Consider the following 27,932-nt stretch of genomic DNA (forward strand, 5'->3'; position numbering starts at 1 on the left):
TACGAGGCCGTTGGTTGGCCAGCTCGAATCACGTGGTTCCTGGCCGCAGGAGGCGCGCGCCGGTGCGACGTCAACGCTGCCCACCAAGCTCTCTCGACCTGTCTCCTGCGACCCGGCCGTAGCTGAGTTCTCCGAGGGCCGGGCTCCGGCGGTTTGCTGAGTAGTTTTGCAACCGCTATGGACAACTCTGGGAAGGAGGCGGAGGCAATGGCGTTGCTGGCCGAGGCGGAGCGCAAAGTGAAGAACTCGCAGTCCTTCTTCTCGGGCCTCTTTGGGTAAGAACCGCGCGCAGGGGTCGGCCGGGACCTCGGCTGAGAGGACGGAGGAGTCATGTTCTGGGGCGGTGGTAGAGACGAAGGGCTCGAGCCTAGAGGACGCGGGGGATTGCGGGCTTACGGACATGGTCTAAGGCAGCAGAAGGGACACAAGCCATGGCCAGGACGCCGGACTGTGGCACTGACAGCATAATTTGATGAGAGACTGTCCGAGATTGTGGCAGGGCCGTGGGCTGAGGACACCCGGGCTGAGGCGAAACCATCTGGAGGCAGGAAGGGATCTCAGGCTGGAGACGGGCCAAAGGGCCAAGGGAATACAGTCTCAGGCCTTGAAGGGAATGTGGCCTGCAGGGACCGAGGGAGCCTGGAGGGAAGCCAGGCCTCCTAGGAAGCCTTTTGGATCTCAAGGAGAGCCTATGTGAAAGATCCCAGACGGGAGTCTTGGGGCCTGAAACTGAGAACTTAGGCCCGAGGGCGTCCCCTTTCCGAGACCTGGGGTGATGGATTTATGTAACTCTGGCCCGGGCGTCAGGGCTAAGATGATCCTACGATTGATGAACCCAGTCTGAGTTTCGTGAGGTGTCTCAGGTGAGTACGGCCCTGGTCACAGGTGACTAGTGTAAGGAGACCCGACTGCTAAGTGAGATCTGAACAGAGGAATCTCTGGGGTGGTGGAGTGAAGGCTGAAGAGGGCTGGGAGGCTGGAGACTAAGTGGGGGTGAAGCTTGATGTAGGAACTGGTGGGATAAAAAGGAGAGATGAGGGAGATAAGAAGACCTAAGGGGCCGGAGGCCTACCGTGTGATCTTTGAGTAAATATGGGGCGTGCAGTGTAAGCAGGGTGAGATTGGCATGCCCAGATTAGGGCTGAAGGGGGCTGGGAAACAGAACCCACACCTAATGCTTGTGGCAGACATTTCACATGAGTCCATGTTGGCTCATAAAAGTTGTTCTGATGACTGTCGTTTGAGGAATTTTAGTGGCTGAGGAAGGTCAAAAGCTCAGGTCAGAAGCCTAGGCTCTGCCATTTCTTGACCTTGGGCAAGCTGTTTAACTTCCCTTATTTTGGGGGGAGGGCTGTCTTAAGAGAAACCTGTCTCAGGCATTTGCCACTAGTATTGAAGTAGGGCACATGTAAAGGGTGTAGAATTGAGCCTGGGACATGGTTATCACTCTGAAAGTGTTAGCTACCATCAGTATCATTTCCAGGAAGGAAACAGGTATGGAGCCTGTTCGGGACTGATGGTGATTAAGGTAGGGGGTTGATGCGAGAAGTGGGGGTGGGGGGCTGTCAGAGCAGGGAGAGACAGTGTGACGAGTAAGGAGCTGAAAGGGGTTGGGGAAGGAACTCGGGCCATGGGGACTTGATAGGGTTAGGGGAGGGGGCTTGAGACCTCCAGTGGAGGGAGAGCCAGGGAGGACTGAGGAAGGTTGTGTTGCTCTTGAAACTGGGAGGAGAGCTGCCAGGGAACAGGCGAGTGTGTAGAGAGTTAGGAGGAACTGTGAGGAGGGGCCATGGAACCTGGCAACAGAGAGGCAGAGGCTGGGGAAGGGGTTTGCAGGGGGAAGATTGGGGCTTAAGGAGAGACGGTGTTAGAGGAGGTTGGTCAGAAATGAGGAGGAGGGTTCTCCCAGGAGAGGAGATGGGAACCGCTCATTGTTACACGGGTGGATAATGTTTCCTTATCCACCGCAAGAACTTGAGTAACCTGACTGAGACCTACCTCGTGTGGAAAAACATCCGGGGCTGATGGACTGTATTGATTAGGTGAGGAATGTTGTCTTTTAGAGGCTGAGAGTGGGGAGAGGGTGTCTGTGTTTCTGCTTCCTTCACAAGGAGAGAAATTTCAAATGCAGTGTTTTGGGGTGGGGCCAAGAGCTCAGTTTTCAGTTAGGTCATGGTTTTACTGGGTGGCTTTTGGTGTCTGGTCCGTTTGGACTGGGGATTAGTGTACTGTTGGGCCATGCTTGGAGGGAGCAGCCAAGTCAGGGCCTGAAACACTTTGTCACCTGGCTGGGAAGGCAAAATGAAGACTTCCTAACACACTAGTAAAGCAGAATTCACATGTGATTAAGGGCTGCATTTTATCATTGGTGGGAGGTTCCTGACCTGAAAGGAAGCTGCATGAACTTAAGGAAGGCCCTTGTGAGGAATGAGCTGGGCCCCCGGGAACCCTGGGATGTGCCACAGGAGTGGGGGCTGAAGAGGGTGTTCTAGGCAGTGAGAGTTGTGTGAACAGAGGTCTAGGGTCAGGGGAGGTTCATCCGGAAATGATCCAGAGAGCCAGGGCTGGCTCCCAGGGGGGAGAAGCCTCCATCTGGGAGGATGAGCAGGAGTTCCAGGGGTGGTCTCTGGTGGGAGAGCACTGCTTCCAACAGAGGAGGCAGCTTGAGCAAGGCCCAGAGGTGTGAAGGTCAGCTTCTGAAGGTTTAATCCAGGGGGCTCTGTGTCAGCCTGTAAAGGTAGAATGGGCGGAAGGGGGTGAGACTGAACAAGAACCAGGCCCCATCCCGGAGGGCCTTTTGAGAAAAGGCTTGGATTTGCGGAGGTGCTGGAGAGCATTGAGGATTTTAATGGCCTGTTTTAGGCTGTTCGGGCTGCTGTAACAAAATACCATAAGCCCAGTGCCTTATAACCATCAGAAATTTATTTCTCACATTTTTGGAGGCCAAGAAGTTCAAGATTGTGGCAGGTCTGGTTCTTGGTGAGGACCTGCTGCCTCACAGACAGCTGTCGTTTCACTGTGTCCTCACATTGTGGAAGGGCAGGAGACGGGGTGAACTAGCTCTTTGTTGTGTCTCTTGTAAGGGCACTAATCCCAGTCATGAGGGCCCCACCCTCATGACGTAGTCACCTCCCAAAGGCCCCACCTCCTCATAGCATCACCGTGGAGCTTAGGATTGCAACACACGAGTTTTGGCAGGAGACACAAACATTTAGTTCACAGGAGGGCCAGTGCTGAAGACCTCCTGTTCAGAAAGGACTCCAGCAGCTGGTGTGGGGGAGAGTGAAGGCAGTCACAGTAATAGTATCTGATAACATTTATTAAGGGCTCACTCTGACTCTGATTCAGGCCTGGGGCAGGCACTTGATGTGCATCCTCTCATGTGGTCCTCAAAACGTCCTTCTGGAGGTGGACGTGTAGGGGTTAGAGTTGTGGATCTTTGTGCCCAGTCTTCCGCTGAGTGGGCATTGGCGTTCATACCCATACCTGTCTCATCCCAGAGCCCTCTTGCTGCTATCTAGAGTTTTTCTTTGAGGCTCAGGCCCATTTCTGGGCACTCTGTTTAGGAGGATGTTGGCAAACTAGGCGTCTCAGGGAGTTTCCTTCCCCTGATTTCCCCATCTTCCCCGCCCACATGGCATTTTTCTCCAAAGGTCTGAAAGAAGAGCAGGTGTGTTCATCCCAGAGCCTTCAGCTCTAAGAGCACTTGCAGTGGTGCAGAGCAGGGTTGCAGACGGAGACTGAGACCAGCCTGCCAGAACCTGTCTGTCCGAAAGGCCAGCCCAGGAGGACATGCCTTGTGGGCAGGAACCACTTCTGAAACCTGCCCTTTGGAGCTGGGGTTGCTTGGCGTCCACGTTTGACAAGCCATCTTTTCTCAAGGCCCCCCATTGTGGGAATGCAGGAGGGAGTATCAGGGCTCAGCTCGTCCCTCCAGCTCCCCCTTCCCCTTTCAGGAACCTCAGTGATGGCAGCATTCCAGTTTGAGAGGTCTGTGCTCAGATCAAAAGGGCCAGGCAGGGTCGAGCCTGCCTGGGCAGCCTGGTTGCCTGGGATGTTAAGCCCTTTGCCCTTTGTTGTTTCAGAGCCGCCAGACACTAGGGGGCTTTGGCGCACCAGCAGCCTGGGAGGGAGGCAGTACCATCCCACTCTCAGATCTAAGCTGCTTCTGTTCCTTCCCTCCTGCTGCCTTCCCCTCTCTCAGCTCCCAGACAGGGCTCAGGAGATGGGAGAGTGGCCCCGACTTCTGCCCTGGAAGCAGAAAGGTGGCAATTTCCCAAACAGCGTAATTGTGGAAAAGAAGAGGGAAAAGGCAAGATGCACTTTTTCTGCCTTCCAGCTCCCGGTGGACCCAGACTTCCTTGCTGTGCCCCTTCGGGATTTCAAGCAGTGCTTATGTTCCCCGGGGCTTTCCCCTCCCTGACATCTCCCCCTGACTCCCTCTCCCACATCCAAAATAAAAACTTCCTTCCACTCCAGTACAAATGTGTTTAGCTAGTTTCTTCATGTGTGAAATGAAAGTCAGAGTGATACATGCTCCCTGGGGTGGTTGTAAGGAGAGACTGAGGTTATGCATGTGAAGTATTGCGATCCTGGTGAGTGTTTATTAAATGTTTGTTGCTGTTATTAATATTAATATTGGGTATTGGGTTTAGAAGTTGAGCCTGAAGTCCTGGAGAGCTAGAGATAACAGGGTGTTGTGTTGTGTATACGGACAGCAGCCAGGAGATCATGGTGACACGGTTCCTGCTTGAACTGTCCTTGGGCCCCAGCAATCCTCAGGAGCCCTGGAGGCTGGCTTTCCTGAGACCTACCTGACCAGAGACTGGGGCCAAGGTCTGGGTGGGTGTCCCCCGGGCCCTTGGCTGAGCCTGGGGTGGGAGTGATGGCTTCCAGACCGCTCTCCGCCTGCACACAGAACCTCTGATGCCGGTGAATTGGGCACTGATTCACTGATCGCTGCCAACTGCCAGGACCCCCACTCAGAACTCAGCGGCTCTTGCCCAGGTTCAGAGTGCAGGCTTTCCTGAGGGGTTTCTAAGGAACCCGGGCCTCATGTCTTTGCAGTCTGAGGGTTCTGCCTCTCTTGGTGGAGGTGGTCACACAGAGGTATGGATGCTCCTGTTTAGGCTGGGGCTACTAAGAAGCAAGGGCTTCCTTTGTGGCTCAGCTGGTAAAGAATCCACCTACAGTGCGGGAGACCTGGGTTCGATCCCTGGGTTGGGAAGATCCCCTGGAGAAGGGAAAGGCTACTCACTCCAGTATTCTGGCCTGGAGAATTCCATGGACTGTATAGTCTATGGGGTCATGTAGAGTTGGACACGACTGAGTGACTTTCACGTCACTAAGCAGCAGGGCTCTTTCAGAAGCGTTTTTTTTTTTTTTTTTTAAGTAAATATTTATTAGTTGCCGTTTCTTCCTTGCTGTGCAGGCTTTTCCCTAGTTGCAGTGAGCGGGGACTACTCGTCTGTTGTCAGGCGTGATGTCGCTGTGGGTGTGCCTCCCGGGCTCTAGAGCACAGGTTCAGTTGTCTTGGTCTGACCCATGGCCGAGTTGCTCTGCAACATGTGGAATCTTCCCGGATCAGGGGTCAAACCCGAATCTCCTGCATTGGCAGGCGGCCTCTTTACCACTGAGACCTGGGGAAGCCCCAGAAGCATCTTTTAAGAACAGGAACACCTGGGCGCTCTGGCTGGGATGAAGGAAGCCTGTTGGGGCACACAGGGGATCAGCGTAAGAACCACAGGAAGGCGCCTGGTCCCTGCCTTTGAGCTTATGGTCCGGAGGGCGCTGGGATGTGCTGGGGTTGGGGTAGGTGGGAGGCCCCAGGCTCTCTGGAAACCGGAGGAGGGGCGCCCCCTGGCTTAGCTGGGGTGGGGAGATGAAACCCAAGATGCAGTAGGAAGTGAACAGTAGAAACCTGCTCTCTCCCCCAGCCTGGTGAGAGTGACGCTCTTGTTGGCTGAACACCTGCTGTGTCATGGGCACTCTCCTGGGTGCTGCCTACGGGGTTCCTCGTGCTTCCAGCAGGCCTGCAGGGGTGGAGTCTTCTCACCACTTCCCAACGAGGAAGCAGGGGCTGGGGTGCCACAAGCCGGTGCTGAAATCCAGGCCTGCCTGACTGTGCTCCTCAGATTTTCCACCAACCCCAAGCAACTCTAGACTTCCTGCTGCCGGCTGGCAACCCTTGGAGCGTCTCTCTCCTCCTTCCTATAATAGCATCCAGTCGTGCGCGTGCTCTGAGCCTCACAGAGACACCTCCCAGGTCAGGCTCATTGTCTCCATTTTGCAGATGAAGAAACTGAGGCGCAGGGATAGCTCTCCCAAGTCACACAGCTTGCAGAGTGCCCGGGGCTGATTTCAGCCCAGGTCTCTGGGCCCCCTAGTCCATTCTCTCTCTCCCCCTTGCCCAGCCAGGCATTTCAGGGCTGGGCAGTTAGCGCGAGACACTGAATTTTGCCCTCCTTCTGGGGCCTGTGCAGTCACGGTGGGGCCAGGCTCTGCTCTGCGGGATCTTGGCACGCTGCAGAGCCTGTGGGGGCGTAGGGCTTGTGGGCGGAGATGCTGAGGGATGACCAGAGACCCCACGGCTCTGGTTCTGGACAGCAGGGCAGGGCTGGGGACCGCCCGCTGCTGCCTTGGCCGGGGGATCCTTCTCTGTTGTCTGATGTTCCTTCACTTGCTGCACCGTGAGGAGGGCTCGGGCTCTGGGGTGTAGGGAGGGGGTTGGCTGAGTGAATCCCTTCCCATTGAAAAGCAGAGATATCACTTTGCTGACAGAGGTCCGTATAGTCAAAACTGTGGTTTTTCTAGTAGTCACGTATGGATGTGAGAGTTGGACCATAACAAGGCCGAAGAATTGATGCTTTTGAACTGTGGTGCTGGAGAAGACTCTTGAGAGTCCCTTGGATGGCAGAGAGGTCAAACCAGTCAGTCCTAAAGGAAATCAACCCTGAATATCATTGGAAGAACTGATGCTGAAGCCCCAGTATTTTGGCCACCTGATGCAAAGAGCCGGCTCACTGGAAAAGCCCCTGATGCTGGGAAAGATTGAAGGCAGGACGAGAAGCGGGCAACAGGATGAGGTGGTTGGATGGCATCACTGACTCAATGGACATGAGTTTGAGCAAACTCTAGGAGTTGGTGGTGGACAGGAAAGCCTGGTGTGCTGCAGTCCATGGGGTTGCAAAGAGTTGGACACAACTGAACAACAACCCCAGCCGACAGCAGCACCTGCTCCTCAGTTGAGGGGAGCCTGAGCAGTGCTGGCTGTTTAATCAAGAGCCGAGGCCAGAGCAGGGAGGGGCCTTGCCCCCTGTTTTTCCAAGAGACTCAGACACAGAAAGGAGGCCCACGGATCGCTGAGTGAGCGAGAGGCTTGGGCCTTGGGCCAGCCCCCGAGCCTCTGTGGGCCCCCGCTGCCTCTCTCTCCAGGCTCAGACCTGGAGGGTGACTGTGGGGATCGCTGTGCTGTTTCAGGCCGTGCCCAGCTGGCCGCTGTACGGAGTCATGAGGATGGACAGTGGAGAAGGAGGGGAGGGCCAGACTGACCCACCCGGGCAGTGGCTGAGAATCAAGGTGGGGACCTCCAGGCTGAGGAGAGGACCCAGGGCAGGTGGCTTGGGCACCACAGAAGGACAGGTCTTCCCTGATGGCTCAGCTAGTAAAGATTCCTCCTGCAATACGGGAGACCTGGGTTTGATCCTTGGGTTGGGAAGATACCCTAGAGAAGGGAACGGCTACCCACTCCAGTATTCTGCCCTGGAGAATTCCATGGACTGTATAGTCCATGGAGTCACAAAGAATCGGACGCCACTGAGTGAGGACTTAAAGTGGGAGTGACTCCATCTGCATTGCTTTCTGAGGACCCCCAGAGACTGCGGGTGGGTGGGTTGTGACGTATGACGTGTTTCTGGGCTCCAGGAAGTGCCCAGAGGACCAAGGAAGGAAGGAGCGGGGCTGAGATATTGCCCTGCGGACCCCCTGGCCCGGATCCCACCGGGCCGTCTGTGCCTTCCTGGCACGGCTCCCTCCCTCCATATGGCAGCCGCTGAAGGCTGGTGGCCGTGCCTGGGAGACCTGAGACCGCTTCCTCCGCCTTGGGAGGGGGGAGAAGGCAGAGCTGAGTGGGGGTAATTATAGACCGCCCTGCTCCAGGCCGGCCCAAACCGGTTCTGTCTATTCCCGGCGTGGCTCAGAGGAGCTGTGGGATGGGAAGCGAGGAGCACAGGCAGCTTGGGGGGATCGGAGGGGGAGAGACGGCCAGCTGTCACAGGCACCGCCCCCCCCCCCCCCCCACCCCCGGGCTCGTCAGTGACGCAGGGCTGGCCAGCTTCTCTGGTGGTTGGGCAGGGGTCTGAGGGAGGCCTGCTTTCCTTCCCTCAGGGAATTGGTGGGTTTTGTCAGGGAGGCCGCCCTTGGATAAGTGACATGAAGTGGCCTGACCTAACTCCTGACAGCGTAACTCCTTCAGAAGAGGAGTCCTGTAGTGAGCCATGCAGATTTGTCATGTGGGGAGACAGCTTGGAAAAGCAGAGGAGCTGGGGTCTTCTGCCCCTCCTTTCCTTTCCAGGACCCTCCCTGTTATAGGGCCTGGACCGTTCTCCTGGCTGCCAGCCAGGGGTCCCCTGCCTGCCTCTTCAGCCTCGCAGCCCGCCACTCCCTGCAGCGTAGGCCTCCCGGCCCCCTTCTCTTCCTTAACCTGGCCGGGGATGTTTGTGTCTCGGGGCCTTTGCACATGCCGTGACTGCTACCGCTGTGCACTTCCCTCTTTGCATGGTGCTCCTGAGTCATCTGTGAGGACTAAGCTGAAAATCTCAACAGTTACAGAGCCTTTCTCTGACCTGCCCATTCAAAGAAGTCCCTCGCCTCCCGGTCCCTCTGGAAGGGTCTTGCTGATGTCCTGTTTACCAGGGTCAGGTCCTTCCCCTTTGTGTGCTGCTGTCCCCTGCAGTGCCTGGCACATCCTCAATGCAGAGATGTTTGTCCCCCTGGTGAATAAATGGCTGTGTGAACGGCTTCTCCTCTGGGGTCTGTCAGGGACCCAGGGCAAAACTACTTTCCCCTTCAATGTCTCCACTTGCAAGAGGCTGGCTCTCCAGAGAGTCTTCTGTCATCACCTGGCCAGGGATCTGGCCAGGACCCAAGCATTGAGGAGGCCGGCCCAGAGGCTTGAGCAGATGTTAATCCCTGTGGCTTTTCTACCCCAAGGTTAGAATGACTGACCCAGCACAGGGTCAGCTCAGCTTAGCCTGGGATCATAGAATTTCAGCCCAGCAGCCGACAGGCTCTGTGTCTGAGTCTGTTCCATCCCACTGAGCCGCGGGGAGCCGGCCGGGGCTGACTCTGCTTGTGGCTGATCACCCGCCTTTGGGCCTTGCTGGGGTGGGATGGGCCATTCCTACTATCCGGAAGCCTGAGGTTTCTCCGAGGACAGTGGGGCCTGGATGGGACTTTTCTGCACCCACTGAGAAGGGAAGGATGTGCTTGGGGATCTGTGGGAGGGGGCAGACCTGAGAGCGCGGTCAGTGAATGCACCTGGTTCTTCCAAGAGAACCTTCCAGGGACGGTCCCCCTGGGGACCCTTCTGAAATCTCTTCTGCCCAAAGCTGGTCAATGTTCATAACCTCTCCAAGTCCAGAAGTGGGTTCTGAGGAAGTTGCTCCAGACGGGCCCCAGGCCCACAGTGCGTTATGCAGCTGAGGGGAGAAGACAGTGGGACCCAGCAGGGTGAGTGTTGGGGAGCGCGTCCTGGGGACCACATAGGGTGGAGGCAGTGTCTGCCCAGCCCCAGAGGGCAGAGGGGAGAGGTTTCAGCTAAAGAAGACCCTTAAAAAAAAAAAAGACCCTTACCTGGTGGACTTGGATTCAGGAGGCCAGGATACCGGTCCCGGCCAGCCCGCCCTGGAGCTATCACCTTCCAACATCACCTGATGGGACAGGTCACCGGTGGCTGCTTCCCAAGAGGTCGGTCTGGATCAGCTTCTTTCCTCCCTGACTCACCTGATCGGCTGAGTCATCTGGGGCCATCCTTGCAAATCCTGAGTCCAGGCCCCAGCCCAGGCCTACTGAGCGGAGTCTCCAGGGAGGGTGGCTCTGGCTTGATGATTGCAGCAGACATCTGACATGAGCCCAAAGTATGCAGGCTGGCCCCAGCGCAATAGCAGTGCGGCAGGCAGGGATGCTCCCTGCACAGCACCCAGGATCACCCCAGACACCCTCACCCTCTGCGGCTGGGGTTGGCAAGGTTCCAGGGCCGATTGACAACAGAGATGAGGGGTGGGAGAGTGAAGACAATTTTGTGTCATCTCATTGGAAAATACCCGCCTCTTCTCTTCTCTTCAAAACGCAACACTGCCTGATGTCAGGGAGGAGAGAGTGTAAAATCCATTTAGTGGGACTCCTGAGCTTGTGCGTTTCATTCTCCTGAGTTATATGGGCGGTGGGCGTTTGAACACTGACACTCAGATCTTATGGGCTCATCCTGGCTGGATTATTGAAGCTGAAACAACAGAAGGACAAGGCGGGGCCTTGCGGATGAGGTACTAACGAAGGGCCCCATAATTCAGGAAAGAGGTTCATCTGTACTGCTTGGAGGTCGGAAAGCTGGGTAAAGCTGCCCATATGGGGAGCTTTATTTTTGACAAAATGGACCTCCCCTGAACCTTTCAGGTTCCTATTGTTTCACAGTAAGTGTTTTGAAGGTTATTATTTTCCCATTTTATTTATTTATTTATGGCCTCACCACATAGCATGCAGGATCTTAGTTCCCCAACCAGAAACTGAATCCCAGCCACGGCAGTGAAAGCCCTGAGTCCTAACCACTGGACTGCCAGGGAATCCCCGTGATTTTGCCACTTTAAACAGTCCTGTTTTGAGCATCCTTGCACCTTAGTTTTGTAGGATAAATTGCTAGGAGTGTAATTCACTCCTGGACCACAGGGCCCAATGTAAACCTTAATACTTAAATACATGCACTTTTTTTTCTCGAATAAGTAAAATATGTAGATGTTTTTAAAATTCAGACAGTACTAAAAAGGAATATAAGTTTGTCCCCCACACCTGGCACCCCAGTTTTACAGACCCCACCTTAGAGTAAAATACGGTAACTATTTTCTGTGTGTATTTTTTCAGTAATATGCTGTTTACATGTATGTTTCTGGTCTCACTTTTTTGTTCTAACACAAGTGGGAATTTTCTATGTGCTTACTTACAAACAGTATTTCTTTCTGTATGTGTATTATTGCATGCCTGCCTAGCAATGAATGGGCGGCGACATGCTTTTAGGGTTGAGGGGCCTTCGGGAACAGCTGCAGGGTGCAAGGCACAGGGTTAAGGCTGAGGGAGGGACTCAGCATCCACGGCTGGACTCCCTTCCCAGAATGCTTCGCAGTGTCATGGGGAAAGGGATTTGCGGAAAGCATGGGAGCCCCCGAGCGTCTGAGCAGAAAGTGGAGGAGGCTGTCAGAGGTGGGGCTTCTGGGGGTGGTCAGGAGGGGTCCCCGCCATGAGGGTGCAGCCTGGACCAGCCCATCGAGGGCCTGGATAAATATGGGAGGGCGTGGGGGCTGCTGGCTCTGTCTCCCTTGAGCCCACGCAGAGGCCCGAGCTGCAGCTGGACTCGCAAGGCTGGATTCACGGGAAAGTGGGGGCCGCCATCCAGACACATAAGGGCACATCTCCACTGTTGCTGGGCCGGAAGGCGTGCTTTCTCTTGGTTCCAGATCACATCTTCTTACCTTTTTTCCCTTTTCTTTTTCCCAGAGGCTCATCCAAAATAGAGGAAGCATGCGAAATCTATGCCAGAGCAGCGAACATGTTCAAAATGGCCAAAAACTGGAGTGGTACGTGATCCCTGCTAGAGCCCCTCCGTGGCTCTGTCTCCTCTTTCCCCTCAGCTCCCCGTCCTGAAGGCCTGACTGAGCCGTCAGCCTTGCAGGCCCCGTTCTCTGACGCCATCGCTGGCTCTACACACCTGCTGGCCTGCTGTCTGGTTGTTTTGAGCCCACTGGGTTATTTTACAACTTGGGTCCCAGGGCCTGGGAGAGCGGACTTAGATGATAAGGATCAATAATAGATTATTAAATTCAGATAGACCCATGTGGATTGGTGAACTCTTTAAGGGGCTTCTCCTTAAATTCAGAATGTCAGGTTTCCAAGGATTGACTGTGTAGTACAGGGATGTATACTCACTGTCTCATAATAGCCTATAGTGGAAAAGAATCAGAAAAGGTATACATATGAAGCTGAACCACTTTGCTGCACACCTGAAACCAACAGAGTGTTACAAATCACACACACATCTACTTAAAAAAGAATTTCAGGTTTCCACGTAAACAGTTCCCTCATTCTTCCATCAGAGTCTGAATCCTGGGCTGAGGGACATTCAAGTGGGTCCAGCAGTAACATTAACCATGGCTGCATTTACTGAGCACTCCCTTAAGCACCAAGCAGGCATTGTTTAATTAAACCATCACAGCAGCACCATGAGGGTCAGTACCATTAATATCCCCATTGCACAGACTTGAAAACAGGCTTGGCCCAGTCCTTTGCCCAGCACGCCACGATGAGTGAGTGGCTGAAGCAGAATTCAGAAGCCAGAACTCCAGCTCTGGAGCCTGAACAGTTCCCTGTGGCTTCCTGACCTTTGGAGTCCCGAATGGCATTTGTGTCCCAGCTCAGACTGGCCACGTGACCCTGGGGAAGTTACCTGGCCTCTCCTCAGAGGACAGCAGGGAAGGGAACAGTCCTGACCCTGCGGGGCTGTGGTGTGGGCTCAGCCGTCCCCACATAGGGCGATCGGCCCAGCAGGGCAGCAGCTCCACTCCTCACTCATGTCAGCAGCACCCCTCCCTCTGGAGGGGGAGGGAAAGCCCTTTGAGGACTCCGGTCAGCAGATTGGCAAACTGCAGGAGCGCTGACAAGGTCCCCGGCCTCGGCCATCTGTGCGCACTCTCTCCAGCTGGAGCAGGACACACGCGCACACGGACAGCGTCATTAGGGCCTCTACCCGGAAGAGGGCATCCCAGGTCACGTGGCTCTAGAGCCTCTCAGGCCTGTGTTGGTGGGCGGAGTAGCCCTTCTGATTCAGCCAGGAAGATTATGGTCAGACCCTGGCAAGGCTGCGGCTTGAGCCGTGTTCCCCGAGGAGAGGCGGGCAGGCGGGGAGTGGCTCCTTGAGGTCTGAGGGGCCAGAGATCTGTTTGGGAACTACCTGAGGGCCTGGAGGGGAGGTTCAGAAAGCCAGTACTTGAGCCCTTCCGGGGCTAATTTCGTAACAAGGCTTCAAACATCGGCATGATTATAACTAGTACCTACCGTACAGCACAGGGAACTCTACACAATACTCTGTAATGGTCTATATGGGGAAAGAATCTAAAAAAAGTGTGTGTGTGTGTGTGCTGAAGCACCAGTACTTTGGCCACATGATGTGAAGAGCCAACTCATTGGAAAAGACCCTGATGCTGGGAAAGATTGTGGGCAGGAGGAGAAGGGGGCAGTAGAGAATGATATGGTTAGATAGCATCACCAGTTCAATGGATGTGAATTTGAGCAGACTCTGGGAGATAGTGACGGACAGGGAAGCCTTGCGTGCTGAAGTCCACAGGGTTGCAGAGTCGGACACAACTGAGCACCTGAAAAACAATAATATGTATATTTAATATGTATCATTGATCCACTTTGCTGTACATCTGAAAGTAACATAACATCACAACATCATAAGTCAACTATACTCCAATTTTATTTTATTGTTTTTTTTTTATATATATGCCAATTTTTTAAAAAAGCAGCAAGATTGGATCAAGAAAATCAAGCAAAGACAATGTTGAAACCCAGGGAGGAACTTCTGACTTCTGACTGCAAAGGAAATGAAACCTGGGGCAGGGCCACAGAGGCGGGTGTGGAGGCAGTGGGCAAAATGGACTCTCCTCCTCTGAGAGTATTTTTGGTTTCCTGAAAATCAGAAGAGTTTCTCCTGAGCTTTCACAGCATACACTGAGCCTGGAGCCAGATTCTGTGTGTATTTTTATGCTCACCCCAAAAACAAAATACTGTTAAAAGATTTCTTTTTCAATCACGTGGATGTTGCTTTACTTCTAAAATTTGTCACCTCTCTCCGTCCCCCAAATAGTCAAACAAAAATCTTAAGCCATTTTTTTTCCCCCAATGATACTACCTTTCTGGAAATTCTGCACTCAAGTTTGGAACCCTTAAAAATAGGAAAGAAATCAGACACAGTGAAAACCTGGGTGGCTGAGTTTAGTTTCCTGCTCTAAAGGTATAGGACAGGGCCGGGCCTGCTTGTCTTCCTGCAGCTCAGGAATTCCGTGATTCGGGGTCAGCTGGAGGAAGAGGAGGGGAAGGGGCTTCAGGACGGAGCCGGACATGGCCACTGGGGCTCCCAGTTAGCACAACTCCCACTCCTAGAAGAGGAGGGCTCCCTCTGTCTCCCACAAGTCACATTAGGAGATGGAGACGCAGGAACAGACCTGTGGAAGGTGACGGGGTGGCTAAGTACAGGACAGCCCGGGCTTTGGTGTGGTTGCCACGGCTGCCCTCCACCCGTGGGCACTGTCCCCACACACTCAAGTTCATAGGGGCTTCCCAGGTGGCTCAGGGGTTAAGAACCCACCTGCCAGTGCAGGAGATGCAGGACACGTGAGTCTTCCTGACTCTGGGTCAGGGAGATCCTCCTGGAGAAGGAAGTGGCAACCCACTCCAGTATTCTTGCCTGGACAGTCCCATGGACAGGGTAACCTAGCGGGCGACTGTCCATGGGTAGCAGAGTCAGACACTACTGAGGGACTGAGAACTCACGTACACACTCAAGTTCATGGCGTCCACATCCCCTTTCTCTTTCTGGACGTGAACGTCCTGGGAGACTGGACCCTGTGAGTTCTCCCAGGAGAGACTGGAATGTGGACAGGGTTAGACCGGAAGAGCTGGGAGCTGTCGGGTGTCGGGGGAGGTGAAGTCAGACTTGGAAAGGGGGAGGTGGTGGGCGGTGTGGTGCAGCTGGGTCTTGATTGCCCATCTTTTCCCGAACACCCTCACCAGGCCCCATCCCACAATGCCATCTGGAATGCTGGTTCCAGGCTCCCCAGGGCTGGGGAACAGCGTCGGGATGGGGTGGGGGCGGGGGCTCCACTGGGATCAGGTGGCCTGAGGTCCAGGCCTGCACCTCAGCTCCCCCAGGCCAGTCTCCTCCTCTCTCAGGGACTCAGGAGAGCTCAGCCCCCTCCCCAGGAGTCATCTGAGTGGCTTCCAGAACCTGGAGCCCCCCTCTAAGGCAGAGCTTACCCTCTTCTGTTCCAGCTGCCGGAAGCGCTTTCTGCCAGGCGGCCCAGCTGCACCTGCAGCTGCAGAGCAAGCACGATGCGGCCACCTGCTTCGTGGACGCCGGCAACGCGTTCAAGAAAGCCGACCCCCAAGGTGAGGGCCTCTGCAAACCCCGAGCACCAGCTGGGCCCCCCAGAGAAGGCCTCAGGTTTTCGGGCACGCCACACCAGGCCGCGCTCACACTTTAACTCGAGAATTGGCTCCCTTCCGCCTGGCGTCCGGCTGCCTCTCTCCGGCTCCCAGCCTCCGCCTCCCCCTCCTGCTCTGTGCCTGCAGCTGATGGCGCCCCTCCTGGAGCCTGCGAGCATGTGGGAGTGGGAGTCACATTTCAGACCCACCGCATGCCCAGGAGAGAGGAAAATCTGTTCTGTTGTCAGAATTAACACGCGGAGGGGGTGGGAGGGGGTTCTGAGACCAGCCAGGTAGGAGTCTCTGCCGAAAAAGGAGCGGAAATTATCCTGACCTGGCTTCCCTTAGCCCCAGGGTTGGGGGATCAGAGAGAGCCGAGCAGAGGTGCGGTTGCCAGAGAGTAAGTTCCTTCAGATGAGAGCGTGTTGGGGATCGAAGCCCAGTTTGGGGCTGACTCACCGTGAGGAAACCGTGTTTGTCCCCCGCTGGGCTCATCTAAAGTAGATGCATGGCCCAATGGGTACCAGACTGTTGGATTGAGGGGCGCTGGAATTTTAGTGTTTTTTGGGTTTTTTTAAATCTTGGTGCCAGACATGGGTTGCCAACTTTTAATTTTAACAAGCAAAAGGCTTTTTTTTTTTTTAACGACCATCTATTGTCACTGTCAACTCACAAGAGAATGGGAAATACGCGAATATTAATTTAGGAAAAAAAGGGAGATGCATCATCTCGGAATAAAGGCTTGTCCTTCCCAAGAGAGGGCAGTTTGCACCAGTGCCTGGGGTCTCTCCAAGGATCTGTGAGCCCCAGTTCACATGCCAGCTCAGGGGCAGTGGTGGTGAATTCATCACCACCACCACGACGTTTTGGTCCCCAGTCGAGGGTTGATGTCTTTGCGGGCCAACTGTTCTCTGTCCGCAGTCTTGCTGGGCCGCTCCTCTGCAGCCGGGTGTCTCTAAGACGTTGGCCTTGGTGGTCACATGGTGCGCTCGGCCCGGCTCAAACCAAGGGGAGGCTTCATGACCATGTGTGTCCCGGTGACTGCCCAAAGCTGAGCGCACCTGGCTGAGCTGCAGCAGGCCACGTGGTGATGTGACGAGGAGCCAGGGTTCGGGTCACACAATGATGACTGCAGTGATGACCGTGCATTTGTTTTCAGCTTGAATCACCCTGGGAAGTCTGCGCACCCCCCTCAGAGGGTCCCGCCCCTGCCCCCAGCCTGCCTTCTCTCTGGGGAACTGGTCGACCTGGAAATGCTGCCGGGCACCTGCCGCCCCCGCCCCCAGTGACTGGAAGGACTGGTTCCTGGGGTGGAAGCTGAGGCTGGGCTTCTCAGCAAGTGCATGAGGCAGATTTGCCTTTTAAACAAGCCCCAGCATTTCTGGCGGACAGGCCCTACCGGGTACTAGCATGTGGCGGCCTTCCCCAGCTTTTGATCTGAGGCTTTTCAGCTGGAAGCTGGTCTCTGTGGTGTGTGGGGGGCGCTAGGGCCCAGGTTTGGGTGTGACCCGTGCCTGGCCCCAGAAGCACGGAGGATGGCTGAGGTGTCAGGTGGGCAGGCGGCAGTGGTTGGGTGTTATGTGCCCGTCGTGGGGCACAGAGGGCAACCTGGTTTGTCTCAGCATCAGCCAGCCTGCTTCTCTGCCCTGGATGCGGAGGCCGAGGCGGGGCAGGTTTGGCACTGGGGGCGGCTCTCGGGGGACGGAAGGCCCTGTGGTGCAGGGGAGAGCCTTATGGGCAGGGCCAGGGTCGGAGGTTCTTGTCGCTGAGCAGGGGGCAGTGTTGAAGGGGCTCCCAGCACCCCTGCCTCATGACTGACCACCCCCCTACTCAAGGAGGGTGGGGCTCACTGGTCTCTGAGGCCCATGGGAGCCTGTTGCCCTGTGACCTGGGGCCATCAACAACGCCTTTTGGTCTCCACTTCCTGGGCAGGGAAAGCAGAGGTCACACGTGAGCGAAAGCACAGACGGGCCCAGCCCGACACCAGCATGGGATAAATGTCTAGAAGGGGTGGCCCCGGCCCTTGTCAGGTGGGGGCCTGGCCTGGCCACTTGCCTTGTGAATCAGAGCCAGAGAGCCTGCTTGGATCCCTGCCGGGTTTCCGCACGCAGGCGGCCGGCTCCCTGGGGCCTTGCTGGCCTCCCCTGCCTCAGACACCTCCACCTGTGTCCGAGCTTCCTGCGGAAGTCCTGGAAGCCCCCCTCCTGCCCCCAGACAGGCAGCTGAGCCTGCACCTCAGGGCGGCCAGGGCGGAAAGCGGGATTTGGTGCCCGCCTTCACTCTCCCTCTAGAGTCCGCCCTGAGTGTGGGCCGGGGGTGGCCTGGCGCCCCGTGGTGGCTGGGAGTGGGGAGGTGCTGCCATAGCTGTCATTGGTTCCCCAGAGTTGCCCTGCTGGTTCCAGCGGCCGCTGAGTAGACTCATGCCAGGGAGGCCCCTTACCCTGCCCGCCTGGTGGCCAGGCACAGGGCTATGTGCGTGTGCACCCCCACTCACCCTCTCCCGTCTGCTCCCCTAACCTCACTGCCATTCTCTGGCGTCTGCTGTGTAGCAGACACATGGCATCTTCCTTTTACCCATTCTGCTGCTTCATGGGGTTCTGCTATTTGCCCCTGTTTTACTAAGAAGTCCAGTCTCCCTAAGGCCAGTGCCTTCCCATCTGGGCCTGAGCACCGCCCTCACCCCACCTACCTCCCAGGGCTCCAGGTTTTCGCAGGCGGATGGGGGGGTCAGGTTGCTGGGGTTTGCGGTGCTTGTCCGCGGCTGTGCGGGGCTGTCCACGGCTGGGGTCCCGGAGACTGGAGATAAGCCGGTTGTAGGCGCGTGTCAGCAGCTTGTCCGCTAGCGTGCCAGCTGGGGTGTCAGCTGGCAGCCTGCGCTTGCAGGGACAGCTGTCCTGGAGCGAGGGGCCTCAACCCTGTGTGAATCCACACTGCTGGCTGCGCGTACACCCTCCTCCCCCGCTGCAGGGGGCCCTTTGGCCAACAGCACTCAGGCCAGCGCCACTGGGCCCCGGGCGGCTGCTCTGGGTGGGGGCGGGGTACCTATCTTGCCCGGGAGCTTCCAGCCTCTCTGCCTCCAGGGCTCTGAACTCACCAGGGGCAGCCTTTGCCCCCTTGGCCTGCAGAGACCAAGCTGTGTGCCCCGGCATTCCAGGAGAGTTGCTTACAGGGAGGCCCCTACTGGCTGCATTCAACCCCCACGGTGGAGGACAGGGCAGAATGGGGTGTGCAGAGCCCGAGCGCTGCAGCCCTGCCTCCTGGCTTTTTAGCATCCTTACAACTGCGTTGTTAGCTCATCAGTTGCTTTGGGAAATGCTCTGTCACAGAGCGTGTGAGCGTGTGTGTGTGTGAGAGACAGTCACATTGCTTTCTCCGGCTGTATTTGTCCATGGCGTTGTCTCTCTTCCCTCTTCCTCTCCTGCCGCTTTTTCCTCTTCCCTGCTGCCCCAGGCTTCCACCTGTCAGCCTCACGACCTTCACCCCGTGGTGTACATTCTCTGGTCTTTTGGGGTTCCCCTGAGGCCTTGCACCCAACCTCCCAAGCCTCTGTCCCCCATAATAGCTCTCAGACACCCCCTTTTGGCCTGTGAGTTGGAGGGGTGGGGCTTGTGGACTCCCTGAAGGACCAGCCACAGGTCTGAGGCTAAGAGCCTCTATTTATGCATCTCCCTGGGCGATGAGACCTTGAGCCCCCCCTTGAAAGCAGGCACTGGGCCTGTGCCTTCTGGTGGCATCTCAGCCTGGTGGGCCCTGCTGACGCTGAAGCCCTAGAGGCAGGCCAGGAGCCTTCCCGATGCCCCAGACTGTGGGTGAATGCTCAGCCATGCCCCAGCTCAGAGCCCACCTGCTGTGGCCTGTCCAGGCTCTCTGTCTTCCTCCTCCCACCTCCCCCAACGCCCTGTCCTCCTGAGATGCATTAAAATGATGTTTAAAAAAACATCCACCCGAGAGCTCATCGCTATCTGCTAGAAAATGCCTCCCACTCATGCTTCTCTCTCCTCCAAATAACTTGTCAAAAAAAAAAAAAACCCTTTCTCAAAGTTCCAAATTTAAAACATCGCGCCAGAGAGTACAACAGAGGTACCCCAGTTCTTCCTCCCGAGCGCCACCCCGGTGTGTGTTTTGTCGGTGACACCTGTGGTCTGAGGAGCTGGCGGGTGGCGGTGCCGGGCTGATGGGCGCACGGGGATATGGCGGGGACCTCGAGGTCACGGCACCCTGCCACCTCCTGCCACGGTGGAGGCCAGCCAAGGGCAGGGCGCACGGCTGGTTCAGGTTCCCACCGTGGAAGGGTGGCGGAGCCCAGGCAGGACCTGGGTGTCCCTCCAGTGTCAGACTTGGCCGCGTCCGCCAGCAGCTCGCCCCCTAGTGCAGGGCCTCGGCAGGTCTGGCTTCAAACCCCCAGGGAGTCTGACACAGTGCCAGCTGCGCCCTGTCCCAGGGTCACTGGGAAGGTGGTGACATCGTGGTGACCCCTGTGGGGACGGCAGCCGCATGGGCAGGGCTCCCCTGAAAGCACGTGCCCAGCAGGCCACAGTCAGCAGCATTAATGAGTCAGACCAAGTTTCCCGGGGCTCAGGGGTCCCCTTCTCCGCTCTGCGCCCAGAATCGTCAGCCTGCCCCCCCCCCCCCCACAGTGCCCGCTGAGCCCTCCGCGGCAGCCCCTCGCCTGCTTCCTCTCCTTGGCCTCTGCTGAAACGACTTCACTTTCTCATTTCTCCTCCTCGCCTCCCTTGTTCTCTCTTCAGAGGCCATTAACTGCTTGATGAGAGCAATTGAGATCTACACAGACATGGTAAGCGTCACTGCGTGTCCTGTCTCCCTCCCTCCCCCTACCCGCTTCAAGCCCTGCCATATTGCCTCCCCTCCCATCCCCTCCCCTGTCCCCGAGAGCAGGTGAGAGACCGGGAGGGGAGGCAGAGGGGGACAAGGGACTGTCCCCAGAGCCGCATTGGGCTGGCTGGGTCCTCACACAGCTCCGTGCCAGCCTGGCTCCTGGTGGCAGCTCCCAGCACATGAGGGGCAGACGGCCCCTCCACAGGTCCTGTCTCCAGCCCCCCATAGGCCATCATTGTCTTCACTTGTAGGCATTACCTCTGTTGGGGCCCTCACGTGTCCATGGAGTTTCCCCTTCCCCAGCCTCCCCCGGCCCAGAGTGAGCTCAGCCCCCACCCCGCCCCAAGGAGCATCCCATCAACAGATGAGGCCTGGCTGCTGTTCCGAGCCCAGGGAGCCAGCCCGAGGCCCCAAGCCAGGCCCCGTCCACGTCCGGCACCCCGCCCCCCGCAGGGACGCTCGTCCTGCCCTAGCGGGTCCGGGCGACGCTGTCTGCTGTTGCAGTGGGTGCTGCAGGAGACACTGCGCTGGGCAGTTCAGGCTCCAGAGCGGCAGGAGGTGCTCAGCCCCTCTGGGAGCCGGGCCGCCTTGGGGAAGGCCCCAGGCGCCTGCGGGGGGAGCTGGAGAGTGGGTGAGGAGCAGGGCCATCTGACCACACGGGAGGGGAGGTCGGGAGGCTGGCTCTCTCTCGGATGGTGGGGACGTTTGGGTTCTCAGCCCTGGACTCTGGGCTCTTCCTCCCACCTCTCTGGACCAGTCACATGTGCCCCCGGCCCAGGCCTCTGGCCAGCCCCAGTGCACGTATTTCTGGTGTCGCCCCATCTGCTGTGCCCCATGGAGGCTGGGTGTGGGGGACATGCCCATGGTCACCCAGTCAGGGCAGCACTCAGACCCAGGCCTGTCACACGAGAGCCTCCCTCGTAAGCCTCTGGTCCTCCCTGCCTCTGGGACCCTCCTTGGAGGACCTCCTCTCCCACAGGTGGCCGAGAGCTGAGAATCCAGTTTCAGGGGACCGGGAGTCGAGGCAGGGGGCATGTGGTTGAGCTGGGCGGAGCACTCGGGACCCCGTCATCACTGACGGCCCCTTCTCATGTCTCACCCAGGGCCGCTTCACCATCGCGGCCAAGCACCACATCTCCATCGCCGAGATCTACGAGACGGAGCTGGTGGACATCGAGAAGGTGGGTGGCAGGGGGCCCAACCTGGCCAGTGGTGGGGAGGGCTGCTGCAGCCAGTCCTCTGGGACCAGGCTGGGGGCCTGGGGTGCAGCAGAGCCGGGCCTGCAGGTGATGAAGGCCACCTGAGCCCCTCTCCCCTGCCCCCTGTCTCCCCAGGCCATTGCCCACTATGAGCAGTCCGCAGACTACTACAAAGGCGAGGAGTCCAACAGGTACCCGGGAGCCCCCCTGCCCACCCCCGCCCCTGGCGAGGGCCCCGGGCCCCGCCACCACTGACCCCCCCGCCCCTCTCTCTGCCCCTCTCAGCTCGGCCAACAAGTGTCTGCTGAAGGTGGCCAGCTACGCAGCGCAGCTGGAGCAGTACCAGAAGGCCATTGACATCTACGAGCAGGTAGGGGACAGCGGGGCCCGAGCCCCACTCTCTGGGGACGGCACTGCGCCCCACCCTGCCAGCCGGTGCCCCTTCTCCCTGCCTCTCACCCTCCCCCCCCAGCTTCTCTGCAGTGTCGTCGGTCACCCCCATGCCCTCAGCTTGTGCTTGGCCTGGCTGAGCACCCTCCACCCATGACCCCATGTGGTGTCATTGCACTCTCCCCAGAGAGTCCTTCCCACACTCCTCACCAGGGCCTCCCAGGCAGAGTAAGGCTGACTCCCAAACGGGGAAAAAGCAGAAAGAACCGTGGGGCCCAGGATGGCCAGTGGCAGCTGAGGAGCCTGCAGAGGGGGTGGGAGGGCCCGGGAGGGGGCGTCCCCTGGGTGCACAGGCTCCATCCTGGGCGGGGTGGGGCCCCCTGGTGGGCTTAGCCTGGCCGGGAGACAGGCAGGCAGCTGGCCTCGGAGGAGCGCGGGGCGGGCGCCGCCTCATGTTCCACAGCCTGCCACCCCTCTGCCCACCGGCGTGCCAGCCTCCTGTCAGCCCGACAGCGGGCCCGCCGCCTCCGTCACCCGCTCGGGTGCCTCCGGGAGCCCACGGACAGCTGGCCTCAGCCCTGGGGCCACACGCCCACCCCCCACATGCCCTGGTCCTGGGTCTCTCAGACCTGACGCAGATTTTCCCCAGGCTGGTCTCTGGCTTCCCTGCTCTTGGGGTCCTGGGTTCACAGGGCATCGCTGGGCATGGACCTAGTTCCAAGCTGCCCCCAAGTGCCTGGCAATGACCCGACCCTCTGGCTGCCCACCGCCTCATGCCTGCAGGTGGGGACCAATGCCATGGACAGCCCGCTCCTCAAGTACAGCGCCAAAGATTACTTCTTCAAGGCTGCCCTCTGCCACTTCTGCATTGACATGCTCAACGCCAAGGTGAGCCCAGGTCCCGGGGCCCCCAGAGTTATCCCATATACACACGGGGAGAAAGGCCAAGGTGAGCCCAGGCCCCGGGGCCCCCAGAGTTATCCCATATACACACGGGGAGAAAGGCCAAGGTGAGCCCAGGCCCCGGGGCCCCCCAGGGTTACCCCACACAGACTGACCGCCCCTGGAGCACCGTGTCTGTCACTGCACCAAGTTACCTGTCAACCTCAGGGGAGGGGCAGGTCCCTCGCTCGTCTCTGGCCCTGGCAGCTCCTTTGGGCAGGAAATGCTTGTTCTCCCTGCGCTTCTATCCATGATGTCACTCACTCCGCCTCTGTACCCTTTGCGTTTCCAACTCCTGGCTTGCTCGGTGTCAGGGATTTTCTTCTGTGGGAGCATTTTTGGAGTCCTTACCACAACCCATGGGGTTGGCACCACGGTCGCCCCACTTCACAGAGGAAGACACTGAGGCTGAGACACATGGGTCTCTCGTTCAAGGCCATATGGCTAGTAAATTGCCCCAGGAGTCCAGACCTTTCTGACTGCTGATGTTTGAACCAGAGCCTGCCTGCCCCACCCGTCCTCAGGGCCTCTCAGCACAAGCAAGGTCAGGGCTCGGAGAGGAGCTGGGTTCTGCTGGAATCCGTGGTTTCCCGGGGTCTCCAGCTGCCTGCCCTCACCCACACAGTGTGCCTGAGCCCCACTCTCCCTCCCTCTGTGGGCACCTGCTAGGGCAGGTGAGAGCTTGGGCTTTGGGGTCAGGCTGGTTCAGATGCCCAACACGCGTCCTGAGTCCTGCACTGCCGTCTCTGGGTCTGTTTCCCACTTGCAAAAAGGAGTCACCATCCTTTGACCCTCCTTGGGTCCTCACGAGGGTTAAATAATGAGGCGCCAGGCCTTGCGCAGGGGACGTGCACCTACCCGAGCGCCGGCCTGAGGAAGCCGCCTCCCTCCCCGGGCCCCTGTCCCCTGCCCTCCACCCTCACCACAGCTGTCTCTGCAGCCAGGCTGGCGGTGAGCTCAGCTCTGGGGAGCCTCTCCACCAGGCACAGAGCCCCGTGTCTGGAGGCTGGGGTGGGGGTGCAGACAGCTGACTTAGGGCTGGAGCGGCTCCAGGCCACTGCAGCTGTCAGGGCGTCTTCGTCAGCTCATTCCCTCCTTCCCCCCCACCCCGTCCTTGCCGACGCTCAGCTCGCTGTTCAGAAGTATGAGGAGCTGTTCCCCGCGTTCTCCGACTCCCGGGAATGCAAGCTGATGAAAGTGAGTGTGTGCTGCGGGGCCCTCGGGCCGCTCCTCTCCCGTGTCAGGGGCTTGGGCTCCAATTAGCGGTCACTGAGATTTGTGCAGTGTTTCTCAGGGGCCTTTTATTATCCCCGCCCCAGTCTCATCTGCCATGGGTCCCCGTTTTCTGGATGAGACAAGTAAGACTTGAGCGGAGATGGAGCCGGGGCAGAGCAGGGAGGCTGTGGGTTCTCACCCACACGGGCACCCATGGATGGGTGATCCTCCGTGTCCGTGACCTTCCGAGCTGAGGGCAGGTTGGAGCACAGCCCCTTCCTCCCGGGCAGCCTCGGCACCCCTGACTCTCACCCACGCAGATACTGTGTGTGTGGAGCTCCTCCGGGTCAGGCCTTGGCCTGTGTGGCTCCTGAGCCCCACCCCCCGTTTTTTTTTGCAGAAGTTGTTAGAAGCCCACGAGGAACAGAATGTGGACAGCTACACTGAGGCGGTGAGTGGCTGGTGGGGGTGGCTGCCCTCGTCAGAAGTGGTCCTGCGAATTTCCTCCTTTCTGTCTCTGCCCCCAGCCCCTGGCTGTGGATTCATTTCTCCCGCCACCCCAGAACCCTCACAAGTAGCCCCAAGAGGTGCAGGGAGTAGTCTCCCCATCTTAGAGCTGAGCTGGGATTCAAACCCATGTCTTGTCTGCTCCTGGAGGCCAAGGTCTCTGCACCTCTCAGAGTCCCCCTGGGTGAGCAGTGGAGGGAGTCTCAGGTCGGGCGCTCTGGGCGACCCTGGAGGTGCAGGGAGGGAGGGGTGAGCCACATCATCCCCCTTCCCTCGCCTCCCGGAAAGCTGGAGGCAGGTGGCACTAGGGGTGCAGGAGAGGTGGCCTTGGGAAGCCCCTTTCCAGCAGCTTCTCTGATAACAGTCTCCCCACAGAGATGCTCTCCCTGTCCTTACCCTGTGGCGAGCATTCTGGAATTGTTATATCCAGCCCAGGTGCCCCGGACTGGATCTGGATCTGTCCAGTGTGACTCTCCCCGGGGGCCCTCACGAATCATGGTCGCCTGAATGATGTCAGGGACCAAGCTTGGCCGGTCCATCCTGCCCCAGACGGCTGGCCAGGGGTGGGTGGCGGGAAGCTCAGCGATGGAGCACAGGAGATGGGAGAGAAGGGGGCCCGACAGGCGGGGGTTCTCTCTGCCCACCCCCCTTCCACCTGCCCGCAGTGCTCAGAACAGGCCTTTGTCACATTTCCAGGCCTCAAATTCCCATCCATTAAACAAGAAAGCTGGACTTTTTTTTTTTTCCCAGCTGTAAAATCTTTTTTCACCCATGGGAGTCCTCATGCCTCAGCCAGTAAAGACACGGAAGGAGACGCTCTGGCCAGGGTAGGGCTACACATCCCCTCGCCCCTGCTCAGGGGCGGGGGGCTGACAGGACCGTCTAGAAGATCCTGAACAGAGCCCGTGGGGCTGGGGCCGGGGACACAGTGGGAGGCGAGGCCGGGCGCAGGGCGGCCGCTCACCCCGAGCCCATCGCCCGGCGCGCAGGTGAAGGAGTACGACTCCATCTCCCGGCTGGACCAGTGGCTCACCACCATGCTGCTGCGCATCAAGAAGACCATCCAGGGCGACGAGGAGGACCTGCGCTAAGCCCCGCGTGGCCCCCGGCGCCCGTCTCCCCACCCCGTCCGCTCTCCCCCGGCCAGGCCCTCCAGCGAGGATCGCTGTGTGAGCCCAGAGAGAGGGGGGCCTGAGACCCTGGCTGCAAGACCTTCCCTCCCACCGAGGACTCTGCAGCCACCCTGCGGGCTCAGCACTGCCTCGGGGGGCCCCTGAGACCAGGCCACTGGCCAGACGGTCACCCACTGTTCTCGCTGCATCCCTCGCCTCCTGCCCCTTTATTTAAGCCCCCAGAGCTGCCCTTCACCACGCCAACACGCAGGCTCTCTGGCGCAGGCCTGTTCGCTGTGGATGCTGCCGGGGGTCGGAGTCAGCATCTGGGCGCCCCTCTCCCAGCCAGCTGAGTCGCGGAGACAGTGTCTCGTCTCCACTTTCCTCCCTGGCTGAGCTCTGGGCCCACGTAGTCACCGTGATTCACGCTCACCGCTCGGGAGGGTGTGGCTCCTTTCTCCCACCCTGCACAGGGAGCCCCCAGCCTCCTGCAGCCCCAGCCTCTCAGGATGGACCCAGCCCTGGAGCTGCGAGGGTCGTCCCCACACCCACCCCTCCGTCTCCTCCCCGCGCTTCCAGGTGTTGTTGGGGGGAAGCTGCAGCTGCCTGAGGAAGGAAATAAAAGATAACACTTGTGCATAAGTCTCCTCCTCACCTTTCTCCCCCTTGCCCTCAGGCCTCTGTCCCATCTTCCTGGCCCTCCTGACCACCCCGTCACCCCACTTGGGCTCTGGGCACCCTTTGTGGGCAACAAGAGGGCAAGCTTCCCTGGCAGGATGCGTTGGGTTAGAGCTTCCCAGAGGGAAGGCCCAGCGTGGTTGGTCTGGGGAGGGGCCACGGGCTTGGGGTCTTGAGCCCTAGGCCCTCTGGACCCTGGCTTCCTCAGCTGGGATGATGGATGGGAGTGCTCCCCGCCCCAACCCAGAGCTGGCAGAGGACGCAGGCAACATACAGAGAGGTCGAGGGACTTCCCTGGTGGTCCGGTGGCTAGAATCCGCCTTCTAGTGCCGGGGCCACAGGTTCGAGCCCTGGCCGGGGAGCTGAGATCCCACACGCTGTGAGGCAGCTAAGCCCAGGAGCTGTAACGAAGACCACAATGCTAAGACCCGATGTAGCCAAGTAATTTTTAAGAAGGAGTGGAGGGAACTTCCCCGGGTGGCCCAGTGGTTAAGAATTCATGCTTTCTTTGCAGAGAACATAGGTTCAGTCCCTGGTTGGGGAACTAGGATCCTGTAGTCTGTGAGGCATGTGTGTGTGTGTCAGTCAGTTGTGACTCTTTGCGACCCCGTGGACTATAGCCTCCCAGGCTCCTCTGTCCACGGGATTTCCCAGGCAAGAATACTGGAGTGGGTTGCCATTTCCTTTTCCAGGGGATCTTCCCGACCCAGGGATCGAACCCAGACAGATTCTTCACCACCTGAGCCACCAGGGAAGCCAAGGCCAAAAAAAAAAAAAAAGGTGGAGGAGGCACACCAAGTCTCTCAGCCTCACGCCACAGGTCCATGCTTCTCTGGAGGGCAGGCCGAAAGCCCCAGGGGCACTGTCCCATCTGTCAGAAGCGGAGGAGGGAGCGGCTTCGGCAGGTGGAGTACAAGGACAAGTGGGTGTGGGGAGGGCGAGAGCAAACAGCAGGAACCCTTTGCCCAGGAAAGGAGGGCAGGGACAGGCCTCCTCCTCCTGATTCAGCACGTGGACCTCCGTCAGGTGGACGGTCTGCTGTACGCGTGCTTCCAGCCGGCCCTGGGCCAGGCCCATCCCCTGGGAGGGGAGGGGCAGCCGGAGGAGGGTCAGTGCCAGAAGGCGCACTCAGTGTCACTTCTAAGACAGGATGTGAACCAGAGCTGCCTGGGAAACCAGGGCAGGCTCCCCGGAGAGCTGCTCCAGCCTCGAGCCTGGAGTGAGCTCGGGAACGGTTCAGGCTAACCATGTGTCAAGAGAATGGCCTCCATGTGACGCTCTGCCCTGCTCTCCTGGCCCCTTCTGCTTCTCCCACAGCTCTAATCAATTGATAATGGCTGCCTCAAGCTCAGTTAAGACTCCTGAGACCTCAGATTGATTACCAATGTCTGCCATGGCACTTGCAGAAGGCTAAGTAATGTAGTGATTCTCAACCCTGGCTGTGCTTTAAAATCATATTAAAAGTGCTCAAGGGACTTACTTGGTGGTGCAGTGGTTAAGAGTCTGCCTTCCAAAGCAGGGAACGCAGGTTGGAACCCTGGTCTGGGAACTAGATCCCACATGCTGCAATTAAGACCTGGCCCAG

At 58.2% G+C, this 27,932-nt stretch overlaps 1 protein-coding gene across 2 annotated transcripts; it reads left to right on the forward strand.

Moving 5' to 3' along the window:
- The first annotated feature begins 20 nt into the window (after window positions 1-20).
- Window positions 21-26,311, forward strand: NAPA (NSF attachment protein alpha). Of its 2 annotated transcripts, XM_070450635.1 has the most exons (11): window positions 22-275; window positions 11,764-11,843; window positions 15,316-15,432; window positions 20,217-20,263; window positions 21,408-21,485; window positions 21,639-21,694; window positions 21,789-21,873; window positions 22,677-22,781; window positions 23,964-24,032; window positions 24,451-24,501; window positions 25,547-26,311. In XM_070450635.1, exons 1-11 carry the CDS (start codon window positions 178-180, stop codon window positions 25,646-25,648), a joined length of 888 nt encoding a protein of 295 aa, XP_070306736.1. In that variant the 5' UTR covers window positions 22-177; the 3' UTR covers window positions 25,649-26,311. The 2 variants fall into 2 exon arrangements, with proteins under 2 accessions (XP_070306737.1, XP_070306736.1); XM_070450636.1 differs by lacking the exon at window positions 23,964-24,032 and having other exon boundaries at window positions 21-275.
- Window positions 26,312-27,932: the final 1,621 nt, after the last annotated feature.

Source organism: Odocoileus virginianus, chromosome 20 (assembly GCF_023699985.2).
Source record: "Odocoileus virginianus isolate 20LAN1187 ecotype Illinois chromosome 20, Ovbor_1.2, whole genome shotgun sequence".
NCBI classification, from domain to species: Eukaryota; Metazoa; Chordata; class Mammalia; order Artiodactyla; family Cervidae; genus Odocoileus; species Odocoileus virginianus.